Source organism: Phalacrocorax carbo, chromosome 20 (genome assembly GCF_963921805.1).
Source record: "Phalacrocorax carbo chromosome 20, bPhaCar2.1, whole genome shotgun sequence".
In the NCBI taxonomy this organism is placed as follows: Eukaryota; Metazoa; Chordata; class Aves; order Suliformes; family Phalacrocoracidae; genus Phalacrocorax; species Phalacrocorax carbo.
The window spans coordinates 7,608,932-7,629,563 of record NC_087532.1 but is presented as its reverse complement, the minus strand read 5'-3'; the positions used below and the strand labels follow the sequence as shown (position 1 = coordinate 7,629,563).

At 52.2% G+C, this 20,632-nt stretch overlaps 4 protein-coding genes across 7 annotated transcripts in view; 2 read left to right on the top strand and 2 right to left on the bottom strand.

Moving 5' to 3' along the window:
- Nucleotide 1: 1 nt before the first annotated feature.
- Nucleotides 2-3,163, top strand: MRTO4 (MRT4 homolog, ribosome maturation factor). Its single transcript, XM_064470397.1, has 8 exons — nt 2-135; nt 227-285; nt 451-554; nt 1,332-1,413; nt 1,635-1,702; nt 1,933-2,084; nt 2,548-2,624; nt 2,836-3,163. Exons 1-8 carry the CDS (start codon nt 108-110, stop codon nt 2,983-2,985), a joined length of 720 nt encoding a protein of 239 aa, XP_064326467.1. The 5' UTR covers nt 2-107; the 3' UTR covers nt 2,986-3,163.
- A 236-nt stretch (nt 3,164-3,399) lies between these two features.
- Nucleotides 3,400-6,892, bottom strand: AKR7A2 (aldo-keto reductase family 7 member A2). Its single transcript, XM_064470391.1, has 7 exons — nt 6,665-6,892; nt 6,030-6,217; nt 5,456-5,560; nt 4,852-4,948; nt 4,652-4,751; nt 4,186-4,315; nt 3,400-3,916 (listed from the first exon to the last, which is right to left on the bottom strand). The coding sequence occupies exons 1-7, from the start codon at nt 6,858-6,860 to the stop codon at nt 3,755-3,757; spliced, it is 978 nt and encodes a 325-aa protein (XP_064326461.1). The 5' UTR covers nt 6,861-6,892; the 3' UTR covers nt 3,400-3,754.
- An 81-nt stretch (nt 6,893-6,973) lies between these two features.
- Nucleotides 6,974-15,861, top strand: SLC66A1 (solute carrier family 66 member 1). Of its 2 annotated transcripts, none has more exons than XM_064470393.1 (8): nt 6,974-7,495; nt 7,782-7,986; nt 8,688-8,817; nt 9,043-9,130; nt 10,250-10,404; nt 10,633-10,725; nt 11,125-11,310; nt 11,658-15,861. In XM_064470393.1, exons 2-8 carry the CDS (start codon nt 7,817-7,819, stop codon nt 11,754-11,756), a joined length of 921 nt encoding a protein of 306 aa, XP_064326463.1. In that variant the 5' UTR covers nt 6,974-7,495; nt 7,782-7,816; the 3' UTR covers nt 11,757-15,861. The 2 variants fall into 2 exon arrangements, with proteins under 2 accessions (XP_064326463.1, XP_064326462.1); XM_064470392.1 differs by having other exon boundaries at nt 6,976-7,495; nt 10,615-10,725.
- Nucleotides 15,862-15,946: 85 nt separating this feature from the next.
- CAPZB (capping actin protein of muscle Z-line subunit beta) overlaps nt 15,947-20,632 on the bottom strand; it is a 60,481-nt gene continuing 55,795 nt past the window's right edge. For 2 of the 3 annotated variants that reach the window (XM_064470394.1, XM_009504191.2), the window contains 3 exons: nt 19,470-19,546; nt 18,090-18,202; nt 15,947-16,196 (listed from right to left, as the gene is read on the bottom strand). In XM_064470394.1, coding sequence (XP_064326464.1) covers nt 18,100-18,202; nt 19,470-19,546 — 180 coding nt within the window. In that variant the 3' untranslated portion in view covers nt 15,947-16,196; nt 18,090-18,099. The remainder of the gene's footprint in view (nt 16,197-18,089; nt 18,203-19,469; nt 19,547-20,632) is intronic. The other variant, XM_064470396.1, reaches the window with a different exon arrangement.

Sequence of the window (20,632 nt, the reverse complement as noted above, 5' to 3'; positions counted from 1 at the left end):
ACGCGTCAACACGTTGGGGTGGAGACAGGCAGCGCGCAGGGCAGCCCGAGGGAGGTCCCAGCAGACCCCGCGCGGCGCCGGAGGGGACCTCGAAGCACGGCGGCGCCATGCCGAAGTCCAAGCGAGACCGCAAGGGTGAGTGCCCCGAGCCCTGCCGCCATTCCCATCGCCCCCCACCCTGGCCTCGGTCCCGCACTAACGCGGCCTCTCTCTCCGCTCCCCGCAGTGTCCCTGACGCGGACGCCCAGAAAGGGTTTGGAGGCCAAGCAGGCGCTGATCGCCGAGGTGAGTGCGGCTCGGTGCCCCGCTCCGCTCGGTGCCCCGCTCCGCTCGGTGCCCCGCTCCGCTCGGTGCCCCGCTCCGCTCGGTGCCCCGCTCCGCTCGGTGCCCCGCTCCGCTCGGTGCCCCGCTCCGCTCGGTGCCCCGCTCACCTATCCCGCTTGCCCCCAGCTGCGGCGATGCGTGGACACATACAAGTACATTTTCGTCTTCTCCGTCGCCAACATGAGGAACAACAAGCTGAAGGATGTCCGGAACGCCTGGAAGCACAGCAGGTGAGGCCGAGTTGGGCTGGAAAGTGCCCGGCGGAGAAGGCCCTGGGGGTGCTGGCTGACAGCCGGCTGGGCATGAGCCAGCAGTGCCCGGGTGGCCAAGGAGGCCACCAGCCCCCGGGCTTGTGTCAGCACTGGTGTGGCCAGCAGGGGCCGGGCAGGGATGGGGCCCCTGTGCTCGGCCCTGGGGAGGCCCCACCTCGAGTGCTGGGCTCAGGTTTGGGCCCCTCGGGACAAGAAGGCCCTTGAGGGGCTGGAGCGTGTCCAGAGAAGGGCAGCGGGGCTGGGGCAGGGTCTGGAGCACAAGTGTGATGGGGGGCGGCTGAGGGAGCTGGGGGGGTTTAGCCTGGAGAAGGGGAGGCTGCGGGGAGCCCTTCTCGCTCTCTGCAGCTGCCTGAGAGGGGCTGGAGTGAGGGGGGGGCTGGTCCCTGCTCCCAAGGAACAAGTGACAGGACGAGAGAAAACAGCCTCAAGCTGCGTCAGGGGAGGTTTAGATTCAATATCAGGGAAAAAAGTCTTCACTGTAAGAGGGGTCAGGCCCTGGCACAGGCTGCCCAGAGAGGTGGGGGAGTCACCATCCCTGGGGGGGGTTCAAACAATGTGTAGACGTGGCATTGGAGAGATGGTTTAGGAGGCCTGGGGGTGTTGGGTTGGGGTTTGGACTTGATCCTAGAGGTCTTTTCCAACTGTAATGATTCCATGATTCTATGCTGCCACCTGAGGGGCGAGTGTGGCCTGGGTGCTGACGGCCTCCTCTTCCTCCTCCTCCTACCACCCCAGGATCTTCTTTGGGAAGAACAAAGTCATGATGGTGGCACTGGGACGTGAGCCGAGCAGCGAGTACAAGGAGAACCTACACAAGGTAGGGGCTGGGGTTTCTTCACACTTCCCTCACCTGTGGCAGCCGGAACAAACATCAGGGGACGATGAAGCTTCCTTGGGTCATCTCTCCACAGGTGTTTTGTTTGAATCCATCCCTATCGTGACACAAAAGCTCTGTTAGCAGAGCTTTTGTGGACTGAGCCCTGGAAGAGGTTAGTCCCTGGGTGCTGCCTGAGTCTCAGGACAGCCTCTTTCTTTCAGGTCAGCAAACACCTGAGAGGTGAAGTCGGCCTCCTCTTCACTAACCGCACCAGGGACGAGGTGGACGAGTGAGTATGCGTGTCTCGGCCGTGGTTTCGAAATGCTGAGCAGTCTGTTTTCCACTCAACTACTTTGCCCACTGACGTTTCCCTTAAAGCAATTAGCTTTTCTGCTCCTCTTTCTCCGCCATCCCCGCAACAGTGGGGAAGACGTTACGGCAGGCTACGCCGTAATCCCATCTCAGCCCAAGGGATGTTTTTCCCACAGCTAAAGCTCTCGGTACCTGTCTGTGTCTCAGGTGGTTCTCCAAATTCAGAGAGGTGGACTTTGCCCGTGCAGGGAACAAGGCGACGTACGCGGTGAGCCTGGACACGGGGCCCTTGGAGCAGTTCCCCCACTCCATGGAGCCTCAGTTACGGCAGTTGGGACTGCCGACGGCGTTAAAGAAAGGTAGGTGAAGCGGCCGCGAAGGTAAGCTTTGTTTTTCATCTGATAAAACATTGTAAGAAGGACATTAAATAACCAAGTAGAACTTAGTTTTGAGAAAATCTGATGGACAGCTTTCTCCTTGTTGGGCTGATGCTAGAACTCATTATTCTTGCACCATTCTTCCCAAATGGATGTCAAAGGATGAATGAAACAGCCAACTTTCTACAAGACACAATCCTTTTCCAGTGGACACAACTAGGCCTAGCCTAACCCAGCACATTGGCATCCCAAGCAGAAACCAGACCTGGGCTTTTTTTCTTCTTTAGAGTTGATCTCACCCAGCCTCTTGGGGTGTAGGGGTATTTGCCCAGGAAGGTGTCAGCTCCGAAGGGCAGTGCCTGAGAGCACCTTAGCTCTGCACCCCACACCTTGGTGGTATTAGGCAGTATTTGGGAGCCTATTTCATGAGCTTTTGTTCTGGCAGGAGTGGTGACGCTACTTTCAGATTACGAAGTCTGCAAAGAAGGGGACGTTCTTACCCCCGAACAAGCCCGCGTCCTGGTGAGTAACATAATGCAGCATCTGCAAGAACCCGTTTTGCGCCCCCCCCCGATAACAGCCTTACACACTCCTCGTGTGAGCACAAAAACTCTGCAGCAATTATTTTGCCTCTGGCTTTGCTGCAGTTCCCATCCGGAAGCGTTATGTCCTGTTAGTGTTTTTGTTTGGCTGTCCACAGAGACAGGAATGACTGATTTGTGTCCTTTCCTAGAAACTCTTTGGCTACGAGATGGCGGAGTTTAAAGTCACCATCAAATTTGTGTGGAATTCTGAGACGGGAGACTTCCAGAAGCTTGTGGGAGACACAGCGGAGGGGGAGGAAGAGGAGGATGACGATGATGAAGACAGCAATGAGGACTAGCTGTGGTCCTTGGCTTGGACTCTAGACGGTTCTACTCTATTTTAGAGACAAGAGGAGGAGGATGTTTCCCTTCCCTGTTTGCACCCAGAGGAGAAGGGCGATCAGCGCAAATGTGCTTTTCATAAAAGATACCTAATTATGCTTTTTTTAAAAATACAAATCTATATATAAAACTTGAGCTGGTTGCTGCTGCTGCCTGTCACTGTTCAAGTGCACTGGGGTCTGAGGAAATTCCCCCCCTGACATGAAAGCCAGGCAGAAAGCATGCAAGTGTAACGCACCATCGTCATGGCACGCGTGACCCTGGGGAAGATGCTGAGGGTTTGTTCTTCTGCTAAAAGCTGTAGCTTAAAGTCACCGAGCACCAGTAAGGAGGTGCCAGCCAGGTTACAGGTATAGTTAGGAGATAGGGTCTGCGTTGAAAATGGTTTTATTCTTGTACATAATTACTTAAAACTGTATTAAAGCAGAACTGGAGCCTTCATCCAGTTACATGTCCATTTTCCGTGATTAACTGCACCTTTAAATAGCGGTGCGTGCTACGTAGGGTTGAAGGTCCGTGAGGGGAGGGAGAATAAGGCATGGCCCAACAGGCGAAGTGCTGACAGTGGTAGTGGATCCTACAAAGCTTCATTAATACAGGGAAAAATCAACCCATTTACTGGTCAATCAAAGGGCAGGGTGGGTACGTACCTCTCCCGTGTTCCGAGAGATTTGTGCTCAATCATCCACCCCCATGACACCCCCTTTCTTGTCCCTACCCTAGTGTCTAGCGGAAATAGTTGGGGCAGTCATGCGCAGTCAGGTTCCAGGCTTTATCGAACGCCTCCACGACAGCTGGGAGCAGGGGACCCTCTTCACTGTAGTTAAGGTTCTGCTCTAGCTGCTCCAGGTTGGACATCCCAACGATCACCGCGTCTCCAAGAGAACCCTGGAAGGGTAAAGAGAAGTTGCTGATCCCGAAAGAAACCTAGTTCACCTCCCGAGCTGCTGCAGACATTCTGGCCTTGTGAACAGAACTACATGGTGTGGTTGGCAGAGTCTGTACAGCAATATTCACTCTGGAACGCCAGCAAGCCCATGGGACGTGCAGAGTAACAGGTAACTGTTCAGAGACGTTTCCCCGTCTGTGTGTGCAGCAGCTGCCCCATTCTAGTGGTGCTGCACAGGCTGCTGGCTACAGCCGCACCAAGCACTTACCTGCAGTTTAGAGTGATTGTACAACCACCGCAAAGCAGCAGAGGTCAGGCTTGGTGCGTTGGAACCATAAGCATCTTTCAGAGCTCTTTCTACTAGGGCAATTCCTTCAAAATTATGCTTTTTCCAGTACCTGCAAGATAAGAAATCACTCTTATTGCCCTTGGGACCTCTAGTAATGGTAAATCGATATTCTAATCAAGTGTGAAAGGGTTTCAGGAAGCCTCACACAACTCTTGGTAGCGTCCAAGGACTTCTGCAATCCCCCCTGCATGCCGGGAGGAAGCTGAGCCTAAAAACCGCTCTGCAAAGCTTGGTCATGAGCCACGGCCCCAGCCACGTGTGCAGACGTAATCACTGCGCAAGCTTTGGTCAATCCTGCTTCCTCTCAGCTGATGATTAGTGTGGGGTTTTTCTATGTAGCTGCTCCTGCCGCGTCTCCCTGCTCGCCTGTCAGCTCAAAACGTACCTGTCCCTGTAGGCCTGAGCCCAGTCATTCCCAAAAAACCTTCCAGTGGGCTGGCGGGTGTCTTTGTCCTCATACTTGTACTTGCCGGTCAGCAGCCCTCCTGGAAAAGGTCAGCAGCACGTTTAGTGATGGGCTGGCTCTTCTACAGCCCCCATTTTGCCTGTTTTTATCTCAAAGTCTCACCCTTTCCCTCCCCGTACCTGCCAGCGGATTGTAGGCGTAGAACCGCAGCCCATAATATCTCAGACAAGGGAACAGCTCGGCTTCCACCTGGCGAGTGGTTGCGTTGTACATACCCTGCACAAAGATGAGGGAGAAAGAACTTATGAGCCCCTGGAACTGCTTCTTCCCCACCCTCCCCGGACAATGCTCTTATCCCAGAGAAGAGCAGCTTCGGGTCACACGAGGCTATTATCTGCTTAGGAACAGACTTGGTAAAGGATTGCAAGTAACGCAAAAACTTTGCAGTTCCACATCAAGGGAGTCACTGACTCATGCAACAAAACGTGTACTCAGCTTTTTCCGAGCAGTGATCTCACTCAGCTTTCTAATCACGTGTGTCCTGAAAGGACTTCCCAGACTAAACCGGAGCACTCTCCTTTTTCTGTGCTGATATTTGGCCCACTGGGGACTGGTCCAAGATTTGGGGCTCCCAGACCCTTCCCCATAGTGGCTGACCGTTGCTGTAAGCAGACAAGAACTGCCCATACACTGTTCTGATCCGAACCCTTGTATTCTTTCAGTTTGATCCATCTCAGCCTCCACAAAAGATCTGCTGGACCTCAGCAAGCCCCCATCCCTCACCTGGTACACAGTTGGCATCACCCAGTTGTTGTATTTGCAGATGGTGCAGATTTCTGCGACTTCCCACGCCGCGTAGTTTGATAGGCCAAGTTCTTTAAACTTTCCCTGCAGAGGAATAAAAGGCTAGTCAAATCCAAATTTTAAACGTGTATTTGTACCTAGACGGTGCAAGATGCCTATGGTGAAAAGGGCAGTCACCAAATTTTATTCAAGTTCTTTCCTCTCCCCTGTTCACCTCTTCTAGATACCTATGAATTACAAGACCTGACAAAAATATTTCCAATTTTCTGTTCATTTTGAATTCAGATGTTTTAATTACCAGCACTAATCTTAACCCAGCCAGTTAAGATGGCTGAAAGCAAAGTTCAGATGTTCTAACATTTCCCAGAGCTTTTGAGAACAAAGGGCACCATGTGAACACGCAATGGAGGGCCAGTTGTTTGGCTTTGCCCCGGTCATCTGCGTCCCCTCTTCCTAGTGTTGCACAAACCCAGCGCTGCAGGAAGGCGTGACGAGCAGCCCTCGTTTAAAAAGGGAATCAAGAGATGGTCCAGACTCGGACTTCCCACTTTACTTCTTTGTGCAGCTCATTGCAGGCACGCAGCGTCTCCTCCACTGGTGTCCCGTGGTCAGGAGCATGGAGGTAGAAGAGCTCCACACTCGTCCTCTTCAGCCTCTCCAGGGACGTGTCCAGTTGCGATCGCACACTCTCGGGCTTCAGTGTCTTCCCATCCCAGGGATTGGCCTTGGTGGCAACCTCCACTGGCAGAGAGGAAGAAAGAATGAGCAGGGATGTTTCCACCTTCGGGAAGGGAATGGGGATAAGGGGCATAACGCAACCATTGCTCAAGGCGTTTCAGGGAAGGCCCTTCTCCTTGGGAACCATGTCTGCCTACCAGGGGCAACCCTTCTCCTTAGGAACTGCAGGTCTGCCCTAGAGAGGGAGGGCCTTTTCCTCAAGGCTGGGGCGTCAGCATTAGCAGGGGAGTCCCTTCCCCTGAGGGATGGTGTCAGGCTGGCAGAGCAGGACCTTCTCACAGGGAACAGGCTTGCGAGAAGGCCCGTCTCCTCAGGGATGGAGTCATTCTGGCAGGGACAATCCTTCTTCTCAGAGAATGGGCTCAGGAGAAGGCCCTTCTCCTCAGGGATAACGTCAGCCTAGCAGGGAGAACCCTTCTCAGCGACCGCCCCCGCCAGCCCCGGCCGTACCGGGCTCCGTGCTGCCAGCCAGTAGCGTGCCCAGGATACGCTCGGACTCGCCGCCCGCGTACATGTAAGCGGTGTCGAGGAGGCGATACCCGCGGCGCAGGAAGGCGCGGAGGAGCGCGGCGCTCGCCTCGGGCCCGGCCCGCCGCCCCACCTCCATGGCGCCCAGCACCACCCCGGGACGCGAACCCGCCGCCATCGCCGCCGCCGCCGCCGCCGCGCATGCGCGCCGGGCGCGGACCGTGGGGAGAGCTCCCGCCCCGCCTGCCGGGGCGAGGTCCGAGCGCGCATGCGCAGTGGAGCGGCGCCGGGTCCGTCCCGAGCCCCTGCGCGTCCCCGCCGGGCGGGAGCGGCCGGTGCCCCCCGAAACCGGCGGGTTTGCACAAAGGGCGGTAAGTGTCCTGGCAATCAGGCTTGCAGAAACCCAACAAGTTTCTGAAAAAGCAGCAGGCTTGCAAAAAAAACTCCAGTAGTTTCCCTCAAAACCGGTAAATTTGCAAAAAAATTTGCAAAACAACCAGCAACTTCTCGAAAAAGCAGCGGGTTGGGAAGAAAAGCAGGAGCTTCCGAAAAGGGAAAGGATTTGCAAAGGAAAGCCAGCAAGTTTCTGAAGAAGGAGCGGAGTGGCAAAGAACAAAAAACATTTTTTTGAAAAAGCGGCTTTGGAAGAAAAGCAGCGAGTTTCTGAGAAAGCAAAGGATTTGCAAAGGAAAGCCAGCAAGTTTCTGAAGGAGCAGTGGAGTGGCAAAGGAAAAAACCTCCAAGTTTCAGAAAAAAACAGTGGGTTTCCAAAGGAGAAAAAGCCAATTTCCAAACAGCCGTCAGGGAAGGAAGGTAAGTCCCTGTTCCGCAGGGACGCGCCCGTTGGGTTTCCCTTCTACTTTGAGGCCAAATCCCGCCGGGCTGGCGGCCTTCCCGGCCGGGTCATCCAACCGGACACAAAATTAAGGCCAGTAAAGGTGTATTGGCCAGTAAAGGTGTATTAACCAGTAATGAGTTTTTTGCAACACGAGCCAGCTCCGAGCCGCAGCCGGAGAAGCCACGAGCGTGTTCCTAACATAGATACACTTTTTCTCCAGTGTTATTTCATTTTCCCCCATGTTATTGCATTTTTCCCTAGCGTTAAACACGCCTCGGAGCTGAGCGCCGGAGGCCATGGACGCGCGGCGCTGGAGGGGTCTCCCACCCGGGAACCTTTCCGACTGTCCCAACGGCTCCCGCTGGGTGATGGACGTGTTCAACGAATGCGCCCAGGACGGCTGGGACATCACCAGCGTCATCCTGGGTCTGGTTTCCATCTTCTGCTTCGCAGCTGCGTCTTTTCCGTGAGTATCACTCCCAAACCCAGCCGAGCCCTTCCCTTGGTACAACACCTCTCTAAAAATCAAACTTCAAGCTGCCTGAATTACTAAATCTACCCAGCAAAAGCAATCTGGCCTTGGAAAATTTGGGTTTAACAGGAGAGGGAGCAGGCGGTACAGCCCCAAAGCCTTGTTTGTTATTATATTGTTATTGTTATGCTTGGTAGCTGTAATAACCCACGTAAGCCAACTGCAATGCAGTCATTGCAGGTCATACGCGCGCAAGAAATGTTTCCAGGAGCTCTGGGCTTCTTCGAAGTGCTGGGGACAACCGTGGCAGAGGGGGACGTGGGGAATCGCACTCGGTCTCAGTGTATCATCGGATTATTTCGTAACCAGACAGGCGGTTTCTGCAACTGTCACTTCTCCTCGCTGCTTTCTGCACCAGCACGAGGGACGGATCACAAGGGCTTGAGCCCAGCAGGTTGCTGCAAGCACCCAGCGGGTCGCAGGGCTTCTCACAGGGGCCAGTTTGCTGGGGAGCACGTGGCTTTGCTAGAGGAAATGTCACCTTCTCGTCCCCCCCCCCGAGTGCTTTGGGCAGGTGGCAATTGCGAAATGACCCAGGTGGGAACAACAGGGAAGCCTGGGGATGGTTCCCAGGTAGCGCTGAACCGGCCGGAGGTAACGCTCTGTGGCTCTGCCCGACTCCCTCTTTTTTGCAGGCAGTTCTACCAAGCCTGCAAAACAGGCAACATGGACCGGGCTCTCTCCATATATTTCCTGCTGGGATGGCTGGGCGGAGACCTCCTAAACCTCATCGGTTCCTTCCTGGCCGATCAGCTGCCGCTGCAGGTACTGGCCAGCTCGCTGGGGCTGAGTCAGCTCTCAAACACCCCAGACTCCAGGGAGGAGGGATGGGATGGTTGCTGCTTAGTCCAGCAATGGGAATCAGCAACCCAAACGCCCCGGGGATGCTCCCTTCTGCCCCGGGGATGCTCCCTTCTGCCGCAGGGATGCTCCCTTCTCCCCGCAGTCAGCCTTTCTGCAGGTAGGACCACCCCATCCTTCTCCCCGCAGGTTTACACAGCTATTTACTACGTTCTCGCAGACCTGGTGATGCTGTCTCTCTACTGTTATTACAAAGTGAAGAACCGGGGCGGAGGATGTGAGTCGGGGTTACGGGTGCAGCGGGGCTGTGCGCTCCCCTTGGCACGTCTTTCGGGCCAGCTTGTCCTCGGCTGCGGAGCCAGGGGAGGAAGCGATCCCTGGGAGAGATGCATCGGGGCAGAGATGCTTTGCAGATGCGCTGATGCAGCTATCAGATGCCCCTTGTTGCTTGCTGGCTTCTTTCTTAGGTAATCTGAGCACCCATGAAAGCCACAGCTAGTAAATAGCTACTGGCCATGACTGGGGCTTCTGCAAACCCCTGCAAATAGCCCTGCACAGTGTCTGGGTTTGAAAATAAACCCCCTGTGAGTTGCATTAAGCATAGAAAGAAATTACTTACCCGCAGTTACCTGGTGACTCCATCCTGGAGCTGGAAACTACAGCCACATCTCTTGAATCAGGACAGTGCTTTGAGGGACGGGGTGAAGTTTTCCAGCTGTTTTGGGGTCAATACTCCTCTTGCAATAATGGCAGCTTTGATATGATGGAGGAGTTCCTCCCTGGTTGAATGGAGTGAAAAGGGAACCTGAATGGGGCTCTGCAGTTCTTGCAAGGCTTAAACAGCAAGAGAAAATCCACTTTTTAGCGTAGCAGCTTTCCGTGAATTACAAACAGGCATCCCTTTGGACCCTGAAAACTATTTAACTTATTAAAGCCATTTGAGTTTATTAAACCAACTGATAGATGGCCCATCAACCATATAGTTTTATTAACGCTGGAGAGTTTGTTTGCAGAATATAATACAAGTCTGGCTGTCGAAGCAGGGCTTGGTCTGGCAGGGATCTGAATGTGTGCTCTTGTGAGTTAAGACAGTGAAAAGCTTTTAGAGAGGAGGGATGATTTTTAAGAGCCCTACAGCCAAAGAAAGTCGAGTGCTCTCGGCCTGACGAGATAGGAGCCGTTTCCTCCCCGATAACTTACAAATTGCCCATATCGCTGTGAGATAAAAAGCCCGCAGCAGCTACTGCCCGAGTGACTGCTGTGCCGCTGCAGAGGTAAGGGAGCGCTTGGAAGCCTCCTTACCCAGGGAGGGTCCTGGCACCCACCAGGGCTGCGGGGCTGCGCTGGGGGCTGCTGCAGGAGCCCTCCCGAACCAGCCTCCGCTTGATCCCCGCAGTCGCCGCCCAGATCAACGCAGCCTTCGTCTTCCTTTCCCTGGGGATGGTGTCGGCCGTCTCCTTCCTGGGCAGAAGTGCTGCCGTGGTGCAGGGCCCGGTGACGTTTAAAGGGAGGTCTCTGCTCTCTGCTCATGTGGATGAGCTTGGGTCAAAGGTGAGCCGGTTCCTAAACCTGGGGGATGGGGGGAAAACTATCCGGTGGGGTGGGGATGTCCTGCTGGAGCAGTGCGATCCCGCTTAGTGCTCAGCAGGGCGAGGGATAGATGGGGAGATCAAAGGCTGGGTTTTAGCCCCGCTGCCGCCTCGTGTAGAGCCGTGGCGTGGGTGGTAAGCGCGTCTCTGAAAACGTGGGGGCTGCTCGCAGCCCCTCCTTGCCTTGCAGCCTTTCACCAGGAGCGAGGTCATTGGCTTCACCATCGGCTCCATCTCCTCCGTGCTGTACCTGTGCTCCCGAGTCCCCCAGATCTACACGAACGTAAGCGCCGCGCCGTGAGCGGGACAGGACAGCAGCCTGGTCCTGGGACCCCCTGGGCTCCTGAGACTCCAGATTGAAGAGGGGCGGTGGGATCATCCTTCTCCTCTTTGCTCAGAGGTCCCAGGTCCCCCGTCTCTGATCATTTCATAAGGGACTATTTTTCTGTATTTCTGCTCCAAAACCTGATTCATTTTTCTCCTTTCCCTTTAACATACCAATATTTTGAGGGTGGGGCTTTCATTTTGTCTTTATTTACAAGCAAAAGGGGAACTAAAAGGCTCTTGGCATTCAGTCACCACCTTTTTTCTTCTCTTTTTGGGGGGGAGGGTGATTAATACTACTTTCTAGTGAGATTTTGGAGAACTGCACCCAAGCTCCTCTCTCTGGCCCCTCTTCCAGTACAAGAGGAAATCCACCATCGGGGTCTCCTACTCTCTCTTTGCCCTGGTGATGCTGGGGAACTTGCTCTACGGCCTCAGCGTCCTCCTGAAGAACCCTGAGCCAGGGCAAAGCGAAGGCGACTACGTCCTGCACCACCTGCCCTGGCTGGTGGGCAGCCTGGGCGTCCTGTCCCTCGACGTGGTTGTATCCTTTCCCCATCAGTGCTTCCCTCCGGGACTGCATCCCACCAGCGAGGCTTTGCGGGGAGTGATCCCGTCTCAGGGCAGGCTGGGTTAGGAAGGAGTTAGTTAGGCAGGAGCGGGTGGGTTGATGCTACTCAGCGGTTGCTTTTGAGCTGTACTTGCTCACCCGCATGCCGGTGAGTAATTCGTGGTGTTGTAACAGCTGAATGCTTCAGACCCTTGTTTGCATTAAGCTCGTTGTCCTGTTTCCACCTCTCCTGACACAAACATCCCTTTTCTGGGTGGTGAGACCCAACGCGTCGCGTAGATCCGCCCTCGCTTGCGTGAAGAGCCTTAACCTCTTCTCAGATCTCCTTCCAGTTCCTTGCTTATCGGAGAGGAAGACCCGGTACCCGCGAAGAGAGGGATGCTCTTCTCGGCGAGCAGGGTGGCAGATTGGAGAGCTGACGAAGGGACCTGCGCTGGAGTGAGAACAGGATGATGCAGACGAGGAAGCTGGCCCTAAAGCCAGGCAAACCGGCCCCTCCATCCTGGTGGCTCCTGGGAGAGGAGGACTTGAGCCAGTGTTGTGCTGCTAAGCCCAGCCATGTGGCAGAGGACACTGCTGAGAGACCTTGTGCCTCTTTGGTACCAAAGATGCTATCAGGATAAACAGGGAATTATTTGATACCTCAAAAGGTCGCTCTCTGCTGCTGTTAGCCCCCACGGCTGAGCCCGGTCACTTCTGCTTTACCTGCTGTCTCTCAGGAGTGATCTGGAGCTTCCTCGGTACTGGCAAACATGGGAAGAGCCTGAGGGGCTGTGGGGAGGGGACAGGGATGACCGACCTTTCACAAACATGAGCACCACGTACCTCTGTGGGCATCACATCTCTACTGCTGCGCTCTTTCTGGAAGATACAGCAGGGCTGGAGCCAGTTCAGAAGGAGGAAGGGAAGGAGCAGCGTAACCGAAGTCCACGCATACCTGTTCTAGATAGCATGGCTCACACATCTGTAAAACAAGTCCTTGCCCCACATGCCTCCTTTTGGTTTTATGTTCCTGGTTCATCGGGCAGCTCCTGCCTCTGTCTTAATGCGTCTCATAGTCCCCATTTCTCTGAAATCTCTCTCTTTTTTTGCCTCACGCCCACTTTAATTGCACGGTTTCCCAGGGAGGCTGCTCCATCGCGCTCTGGTTAGCTGCGGAGGCAGTGACCCAGCCAGGCGATGCTGCCTCTCTGCTCGGTCTGGTTTTTAGTTCTGCCTTCTCTCAACGAATTTATCCCCAACGCCAATGAATCCATCGCCCTCTCGGGGCCCTGCATACCAGCGCGGTGGCTCCTTGACCGCAGTAGGCCGAGAAGCAGCGGTGGTTTGGGAAGAAGCCGTGTCCCCGGCAGGAGAGAAGCTTTCGGGTGGGCAGGGGGCAGCGGTGGCGTCTGCCTCAGCCCGGCGCCGCAGGCTCCCTCCCGCAGGTTGTTTCTGCTGGGGGGAAGCAGCTCAGTCTCACTGGGCAAGCAAGAGGCAAAGCAAGCAAAACTTGTAGGTCCTTCAAGAAACGTTGGCACAACCTGTCATTTCAAAAACAAGGACTTTCCTTTTCCTGCAGTCACTATTAGCTCTTCTTTTTGCTCCCCTTCTCTCCCTTTCCAGCTGCTTTCCCGATAGCCAGCACTTCCCACGCCGCCCTCTGCTCCGTGCGCCTGGTGGCTTTACCTCTACCATTAATTTCCGATTCCTCAGCCAGTCCCCTGCCATCTGTCCTTCCTGAGGAGGTCACCCTCCTCCCTGCTTCGTCCTCGCACTGAGGAAGCCCAGCCACAGCTCTGTGATTACAGAGCTCAGCCTAGGTCGTACGTGAAACGGGGGTCAGACTGCAACAGCAGATTAATTAAAACACAAGCTCTGCCGGTATTTGGAGCTGACCCATTGGGGTTTGGAGAGAACAGATTTTTTTTCAGGCCCTTTGAGCCCCTTGAGCAAAGCGGGTGGGTTTTTCGCGCCATTAATTCACAATCCTTCCCCTCCAGGCTCGCAGGCGAAGGGGCTGCTCGCCTCTTCCCCGTCCTCGAGCCAGCAGGGTTTCCTCTGCTGTCCTTCCCTAGGAATCACAGAAGAACAATTCATATCCAGTGCTAGCACAAACCATGAGCAGATTCCTAGCAAGATAAGAAGGCACAGCTTCATTAGACCTCAATACTTATTATGGATAAAGACCCCAGGGCTTGGTTTTATTAAAGGAGTATTTTTTTAACCTTGGCTCACGTTTGCTAGCTCAGCCTTGAAGTGCTGGGGAAGGCACGGTTGGTTTACGGAGAGCTGGATTTACTAAGCTGAGCTTACACAGGGGGATAGGATAGGATTTGGCACACCTACCTCACGGAAACGAAGGTTCATGACGCTAGGTAATTGCCATGTACCAGCTAGCCCAGAGCTTTTCTTAAAGCCAGAAAAAGACCCCTAATATAAGGAGATAAAAAACTTATAAGTGGTTTTATGTGCCAGGAGCCATCTGGGTGGTGCCGGATGGAAATACGTGTCGCGGAGAGGCTCTCGCTGAGGTTATCATCCCTCTGAGGCTGCAGCGCACCCCGTCCCCAAAAGACTCCGCAATTTAAGATGTTGTGGAGGCAAACGTTCAACGAGAGAAAGCACGGGCCAGAAAGGCCAGAGCTGGGCGGGAGGCTGGGGCCGCAGCAGCCAAGCCAAAGCTGGCGGTTAGCACCCGAACGTCAGGGTACGCTGCTTTGAGGAGGAATAAGCTGCTGCGGGCGTTGGAGCCGTCCTGCAGCGCGCGACTGCTCTGCGGAAAGGGTATATCCCGGCACACCAGCAAGCGGGGGGTGTCTGCACACCCCGGGCCTACACATTAAATTTATCTGAGACACTTCCCTTTCTGGCTCAGGCAGAGATTGCTTTGGAGAAGGAAAAAACCCCCCGAAAACTTTAGCGTGGGACAGCGGGAAGCAGGCGAGAGGAACTGAGAGTCTCCCCCCTCCCGGGCTAACGCGCTGTTCCCAAGCTTCAGTTCGCAAAAACTTCTGACTTCAAAAAAGGCTCTTCCTCGGACAGAACCAAGAAATGACGACACGGTCCTAACACGTTCCCCGTGGGGGTCCCGGCTCCGGGGCAGGCCCGCGGGAGCCTCTCCCCAGCCTGCGTCCCATATGAGCTGCATTACGGACCAGAGGCCGGCGGGTAAATAAAACGACACGGGGCCATAATCACCCGCAGATGTCAGGATGTGAAATAGGTCACTTTAGAAAAGCAAAATTGAAGTGCATTAATCAATATTAATGCCAACGGTCTCAATTTGCATGGGTTCACCCAGAGGCTAGTTCCAATGGCCACACGCAGGAAGAGCCCAGCAGGTATTTGCTTTCTCAATTTCACCAGGATCGAGTCTGTTGTAACCAAAGCAGGACCAAGTAGGCAGCGGACCTGAAGGTGCCCGCGGTAACCCTGACCACCGAGGGTTTAAAGAGGGGGAAAGCCTGGCTGAGGTTCACAGGGACCGAGCAGAGGAGCTTTTGGGTGAGCATCCACCTCCGGCTGCGGAGCAAACCTCTCCCCGCCCGAAGGTTTCAACACGCAGGTTCCCCCCAAGACTACTTTTAACACACCCAGTAAAGCTGGACTAATCTTCCTCCTCTAAATACACCTGCTCTGTGTTCGCCGGACACCTGAAGCATCAGCCCCAGCGTGGAGCGGGATGCCAACATCCCGGCGCCAGCAGCTCGGAAGAACGGAAGGGAAACAAGGACGGCAGCTCCCCGGCGCTCCCTGTGCGACCAGCAGCCCTCTACATCACACCCTCTTTGAAACAAATGAGTTTCAGCTCACCCAGATGCAAGAGGAAAAAAAGAAAGGAAGAAAAAGCTTTCTCATTTTCTGGGGCCGTACAATCGGCAGCTGTTTGGGTGTCTGGAGCACCGACTTTGCTCTCTGCGTCTGCAGCCACCGCGACCGCTTCCAGGCGCCACGGGAGACAGCGTTTAGGGCACAAGCCCCAGGTAACCCTGCAGGAAGGGAAGAGAAATAAAGAGGACACCAACAGCACACACTGCTTCCTGGGATTTTTTTTAAATTTTTATTTGTTTTAGTCTTTTTTTCTTTTTTTTTCTTTTTTTTTTTTTTTTTTTAGTATGGAGGCTCAAGTATCAGATGTAGATTCAATTTAAGCTTTACAAAAAAAACAAAATCAAAACAAAAACCCCTTTTGCATTCCATAAAAATTGACAGAAAAGCGCCTTGGAACCAGGCTATAGAAGAGCAGAACGTTTCAGCAGGTCTCCTAAGTCTTCTTGCAAATCTGGTTTAGTCAGTATAGTACAACACCGAGGAACACCCTCTCTTCCCTCCCTCCCACCAGCCAGCCCCTGTGCCCAGCCCCCAAACATACGTGGAATAGATTTTATTTTTTTTTTTCCAGTTCTTCCTCTTTCACACACCACAGTATTTAATAAATTTTTGTTTTACATTTTTTACACCGATGTAACAAAAGGCAGGAGGGGGCGGGAAGGAAAAGACAAACAATGATCCGTGTTTATGCATATAAATGGGAAGGGGGGGGGGGAAAAATACATGGACTTCTACAGAAACAGTAGCCAAGGTCTCAATAGTAAAATGTGGTGCAAAGTAGGCCTCAGAGACTGAAAAAGTTTGTACAGCTTTATTCATGGGGAGAAGATGGCGTTGCATGGGTAGTACTGAATGCAAATCGTGACGTGACGTAACAGAAAAGGGCAAGGGGGGGATGAGTTTTCTAAGAAAGGAATCTAACGAGTGCATGGCATGTCTTGTTAGCATGAAGAGTATTTTAACTTTGCTGCTTTCTCTTCAAAGCCTCCACCAGGTCGTTTTTAAGAGCTTCTTGTTTTGATTTGTCTGCAAAAGTCTGCACAGACCTGTGGGGAAGAAGGAAACGCGAGTCAGAGGCGGTGCCTTTGAGAGAAGGCGCGTGTAACAGTTCTTCGGGCATGTGAGTCAATAGGAAGGAGAAGCACCTCAACCCAGGCTTAGAGGAAACAAAACTCAGCTTGCCTGTTTTAATACGGGAAGCAGAAGGCAAAGTGAACACCTCAGCGAGTATATCAAAGGAAAAGTCACTCCAGCAAGGATGGCACCAAGAGACACGCTTCCCCCGAAGTTCCGCTCAGCCTCCAGGTGCTGGAGGGAGATTCCCAATTTTTTAACGTGACAGACTGGAAAACCCCGGCGTACCACCGGCGAGGGGCGTTAGCGCTCTCGCTCGCCAGATGGCCGTGACGGGAAGGCAGAGAAAACCCAGCCTCTACCCACGAAACGTGGAAAGGGCCGGGCTGGGGGAGCTCCTGAACCTTTCTGCAGACTGTTCACCCAGGGCCGAGCAGCCGCGTCAAAACCTCCCTCCAGCGTATCCACCAGTGGGAAAAGCGGCCAGAGTTTCTGTTCTCGAATTTGCTTTCCCAGTTTGGAGCTTACCTACAGTAGTTAGCAAATAAAAGCAGCCAAAGAAGAACAGAGATACTGTCAGCGAGGCTATCGCAGGGGTGCCCTCTCGCTACAAGTTTGGTTATAGAAAGGCAGCTACTTCTCGTCTCGTCTCGCTGCCCTCTAAGGCAGCTGCGGAGGAGCTGCCGTTTTCAATGGTACGAAAAGTTTTCATAAAATCCTCTTAAATATGATCATTGGTAGAATAATACTAGACTTTGCAGGAGCTGCTAACACAGAGAAGTGGTTAGGATCCAGTTTGGTGGGATTTCTCCCCACATAAACCGCATTTCACGCCCTTTTCAGTACTCAGAGCTACCTTATTTTGCCTGGATGCTGTCTCCTGTAAACAGGACTGCTCTTTGTGTCAGTTACTTTCCTACCATTTTTATAACAGTATTTCCATTCTCTTGTCTCTGGAGACTTCTGCTGCTTTAATAAAAATATATACATTTTATATTTGCATTTGTCACAGGCTAAAGAAGTGGTTCTCAGCCATTATCAACAAACAGTGCCTTTTTCCCTTCGTCAGCTTAACGTGTTTAAGGCAACATCTGTAACTCATTACGAATTGGAGTGGAAGGTTAAACTGGCTCAGGGTTAGTCGCTGCCGTGCGTCCTAGACATTGAGAGCTCCAGAGCAAAGGAGAGTGGACGAACAAACCCCTTCAGAGGCTGTGCAGAGCACAAGCAAGTGGAGGCTACAAGTGTTTCAGTAGAGCTTGAGCAGGACTGGAGTCCAAGCTCCAAGGAAGTTCAAGATACAGCAGGCAAAGGGGGGGTGTGCGTGTCGGGTGAGCTCACGTTTACTCAGAAGTCACAGGAAGTAACAGTCTTTTTTCTTTTCTTTTTTTTTTTTTTTTCCAAAACTGTGAGACTTCCAAGATTTCATTCCTTTCTGCAGGGAGGATGCTAAGATTACAGGGAGTTTCTCCACTGAAGTGGTGTACCACAGCTGTAAAACACTGCTGGTGCACCAGGGACAGAGTCCCAGGGCTTCTGGATCAAATCAGTCCAAGCTAACACCACTTTGGGTACGTGACCACGTGCTCCCTTCTTGCTCCCAAGCTAGAGTGCAAAGTGGTAAGTCCTGCCGCGTTTCAGAGCGTGACACTTCAAATGGGGGCAGGAGTGGAGTAACATTTAAAATTAAAACAGTGTTTAGTTGGCCGTATTAAGAAATAACCCTTGGGTGAAACACGGATCAGATGTCGTTTATCAGTCTGCGGGAGTTAGGGGTTAGTTCTGGTCTCAGTTATCATGCAGAGGTCTTGGCTGGGTGAGTCCTGGTTTAGTGCTGGTTGTCACACCTCACAGGCAGGGGGTACCTGGATTGGTTTAGTTATCAGGCTGGATGTAGATCTGGCGCTGGGTCAACACTTGAGAAAGCTCCCTCTGCAACTGCTTATACTTTTGGTTGTCGGGGATAGCATCAATAGATCTACAGAGAGCAGTTTAGAAACGAGGGAAGTAAACAGGGAAAAGAACAGTCAGAAGAACTCAGTAACACAGAGCTGGTATTCTGGAAACCACCAGGAACACGCTCAGGAAGAATACGTGTAAATACACAGGTTAGAAGGTACAGGAAAAAGGCCGGAGGAAAAGCCAAAGCCAGGTGCTGTGTATGTTACCAGTTCTGAGCAGATCATCTCACCGATGCGCAAAGTACCATGACTCAAAACTGAGCAATGGGGAGACATAGGAAAGAGATTCAATTACAACAGCTTAAGGCAATGTTCACAAGGTAAAAGACTGTATTACATATTTCCTTTTAATGTTAATAAATGCTTCCTGGCTAAACCCCTGCACACCACAAATGAAAACAGAGGCCTGTTATGAAAGCTGGGGTTTGGAAAAAAAATAAAACCCAAACAGCTGCTTTCTCAGATACTGTCGACTCCCCCTGCCCACGCTGTTAAGAAGGCAGCACAAATATTTAATTAGCACCATTATTCTATTTTCTTTCGCATTTCAGTGCGTGAGAGAACAGCAGTAGACTTGTTTGTGCCATTTGTTTATTCGACATTCGCACACCGTGCTAGGAGGTCTATCTGCAGCTTAACATGAAATGGTTCGGCATCACAGTTCCGTCCCTTCCTCTACGAGCACGAGAACTACCAGCTTGGGGTTTCCACGTCCAGAAGTGAGCAGGGGTTGGAAAGTTCAGAACAGTTTCCCTAAAGAAAGGCACAGGGGTTTGCCCACTTAACCTGTTCTAGTACACTGTATTTTGACCAGCGGTGTTGAAAGAAAGACAGAATTTAAAACAAAGTCTAAATACCGCAAACCATTAGTGTCATGACTTAATTCTGGGACCAATCGACTGCTTTTCAGAGTAGCAGAAAGTCAGAATTTAAGTACAACTTTCAGGACTGTGAAGAATAAAAACTCATAACTAAAAGTAATTCTGAAACTCAAGTGGTCCTAATTGGGCTATTTTCTTCCTGTCGAGGGAACAGGGGATTACAACATTGCTTCAGATTTCTATAGTTACAAGGCAGAAGTCTTGTTCCCTAAACTCCACGCAACAAATAACGTTTCCAAAGCACAGTAAGGTGAACAATTATAGACCTGAAAAGACTTTGGGTAGGAAAGGGGAATTCCAGCAAACCAAAGCAGAGCAATGCTCGGCTGGGGACGGTACCACAGGCACTGCAGGGGAATGCAGGGAAGCGAAGGGTCCAAGAGCCAGCTGGAGAGCCCCTTACCTCAGCCCATTAACGATGTCCTTTGTTTTTCCAAAATAAATCTCATTCAGTGTACTTCTGATTTTGTTTTCCATGTCCTGGAAAATAAAAAGGAAGAAACCGGATCTTTAGTGGCGTCGGCTGTTTGCAGGAAGGGTGCACTTCCACTCTTCTGTGCATCTTCGGTGTTCACCCTGATGCACGACACTTGCCAGGCAGGTTCAACCCAACCTACTCCTACTATTTAAATTATCACAGAAGACAATATGACCCTATCTCTCTGCTCTTATCAAAGAAATAAAGGCTTAGCTCTATTCCTGTCCTCGCCTCCCAGCTCTAGGCTGCGAGATGTCTTTCTGCACCACAAGAGGGCGGTTTCTGTCCAGCGATCAATTTTTCTGCATTCCGCTGCAGGAAAGGAAAATGCGTTTCACCCCAACCTTACTCTGTAATTTCCTGGCACTGAACGGACTGTAAGCGGCAAGTCAGTCATTTAGCGTAACCAACCGGTCAATAGTTTTGTGCTTAAGGGTTACTTTGCATTTTTTGAGCTGGCGACTCGTTCATTCAAACTGCATAGCAAGCAGTTTGGAGAAAAAGACCGTGTAAATAAGCAGCATTTTTTCATTAGGTCGCTTTTAGTCGAGCCAGAAACTTAGGAAAGGGATCAAAAAAGAAGAACCTGCCTTCTTTTCATTTCCCAGTTCCTTTAAAAAGCACATTATAGTCTATTTGAGTTGAGAATTTCCTCCTCCCTTGCCAAAGCGGCTATGAAGATCAAGGAAATCAAGAGCACCTTCATACAGGACAGTACAATGAAACAGCAACAGCATTGCACCAAAGCCCTTCTGAGCGGCTAACGCAACCTCACCCTTCACTCGGCATGCTGAGCATACACGACTGACAGCTGCCATAAAATCAAACACTAAAACCAATTCCAATGGATTTCATAAGCGCTTGATACACACGGAGCTTTCAGGTAAAGGCACAGTTCTGTATAACACAACCCGACTTTAAATAATTCTGCCCCAAAGTGACTACAGTGGCAAGGGGGTAGGAAATCGTTAACTAGCTCTGCGGGCAGGACCACGTGTGTTCCAGGAAGGTTTATTGCTGTAATGAGCAGGAGACAAAGCACAGATTGGTGTTTTTATATCCAGAAACTGTTGGAAGACACAATGGGA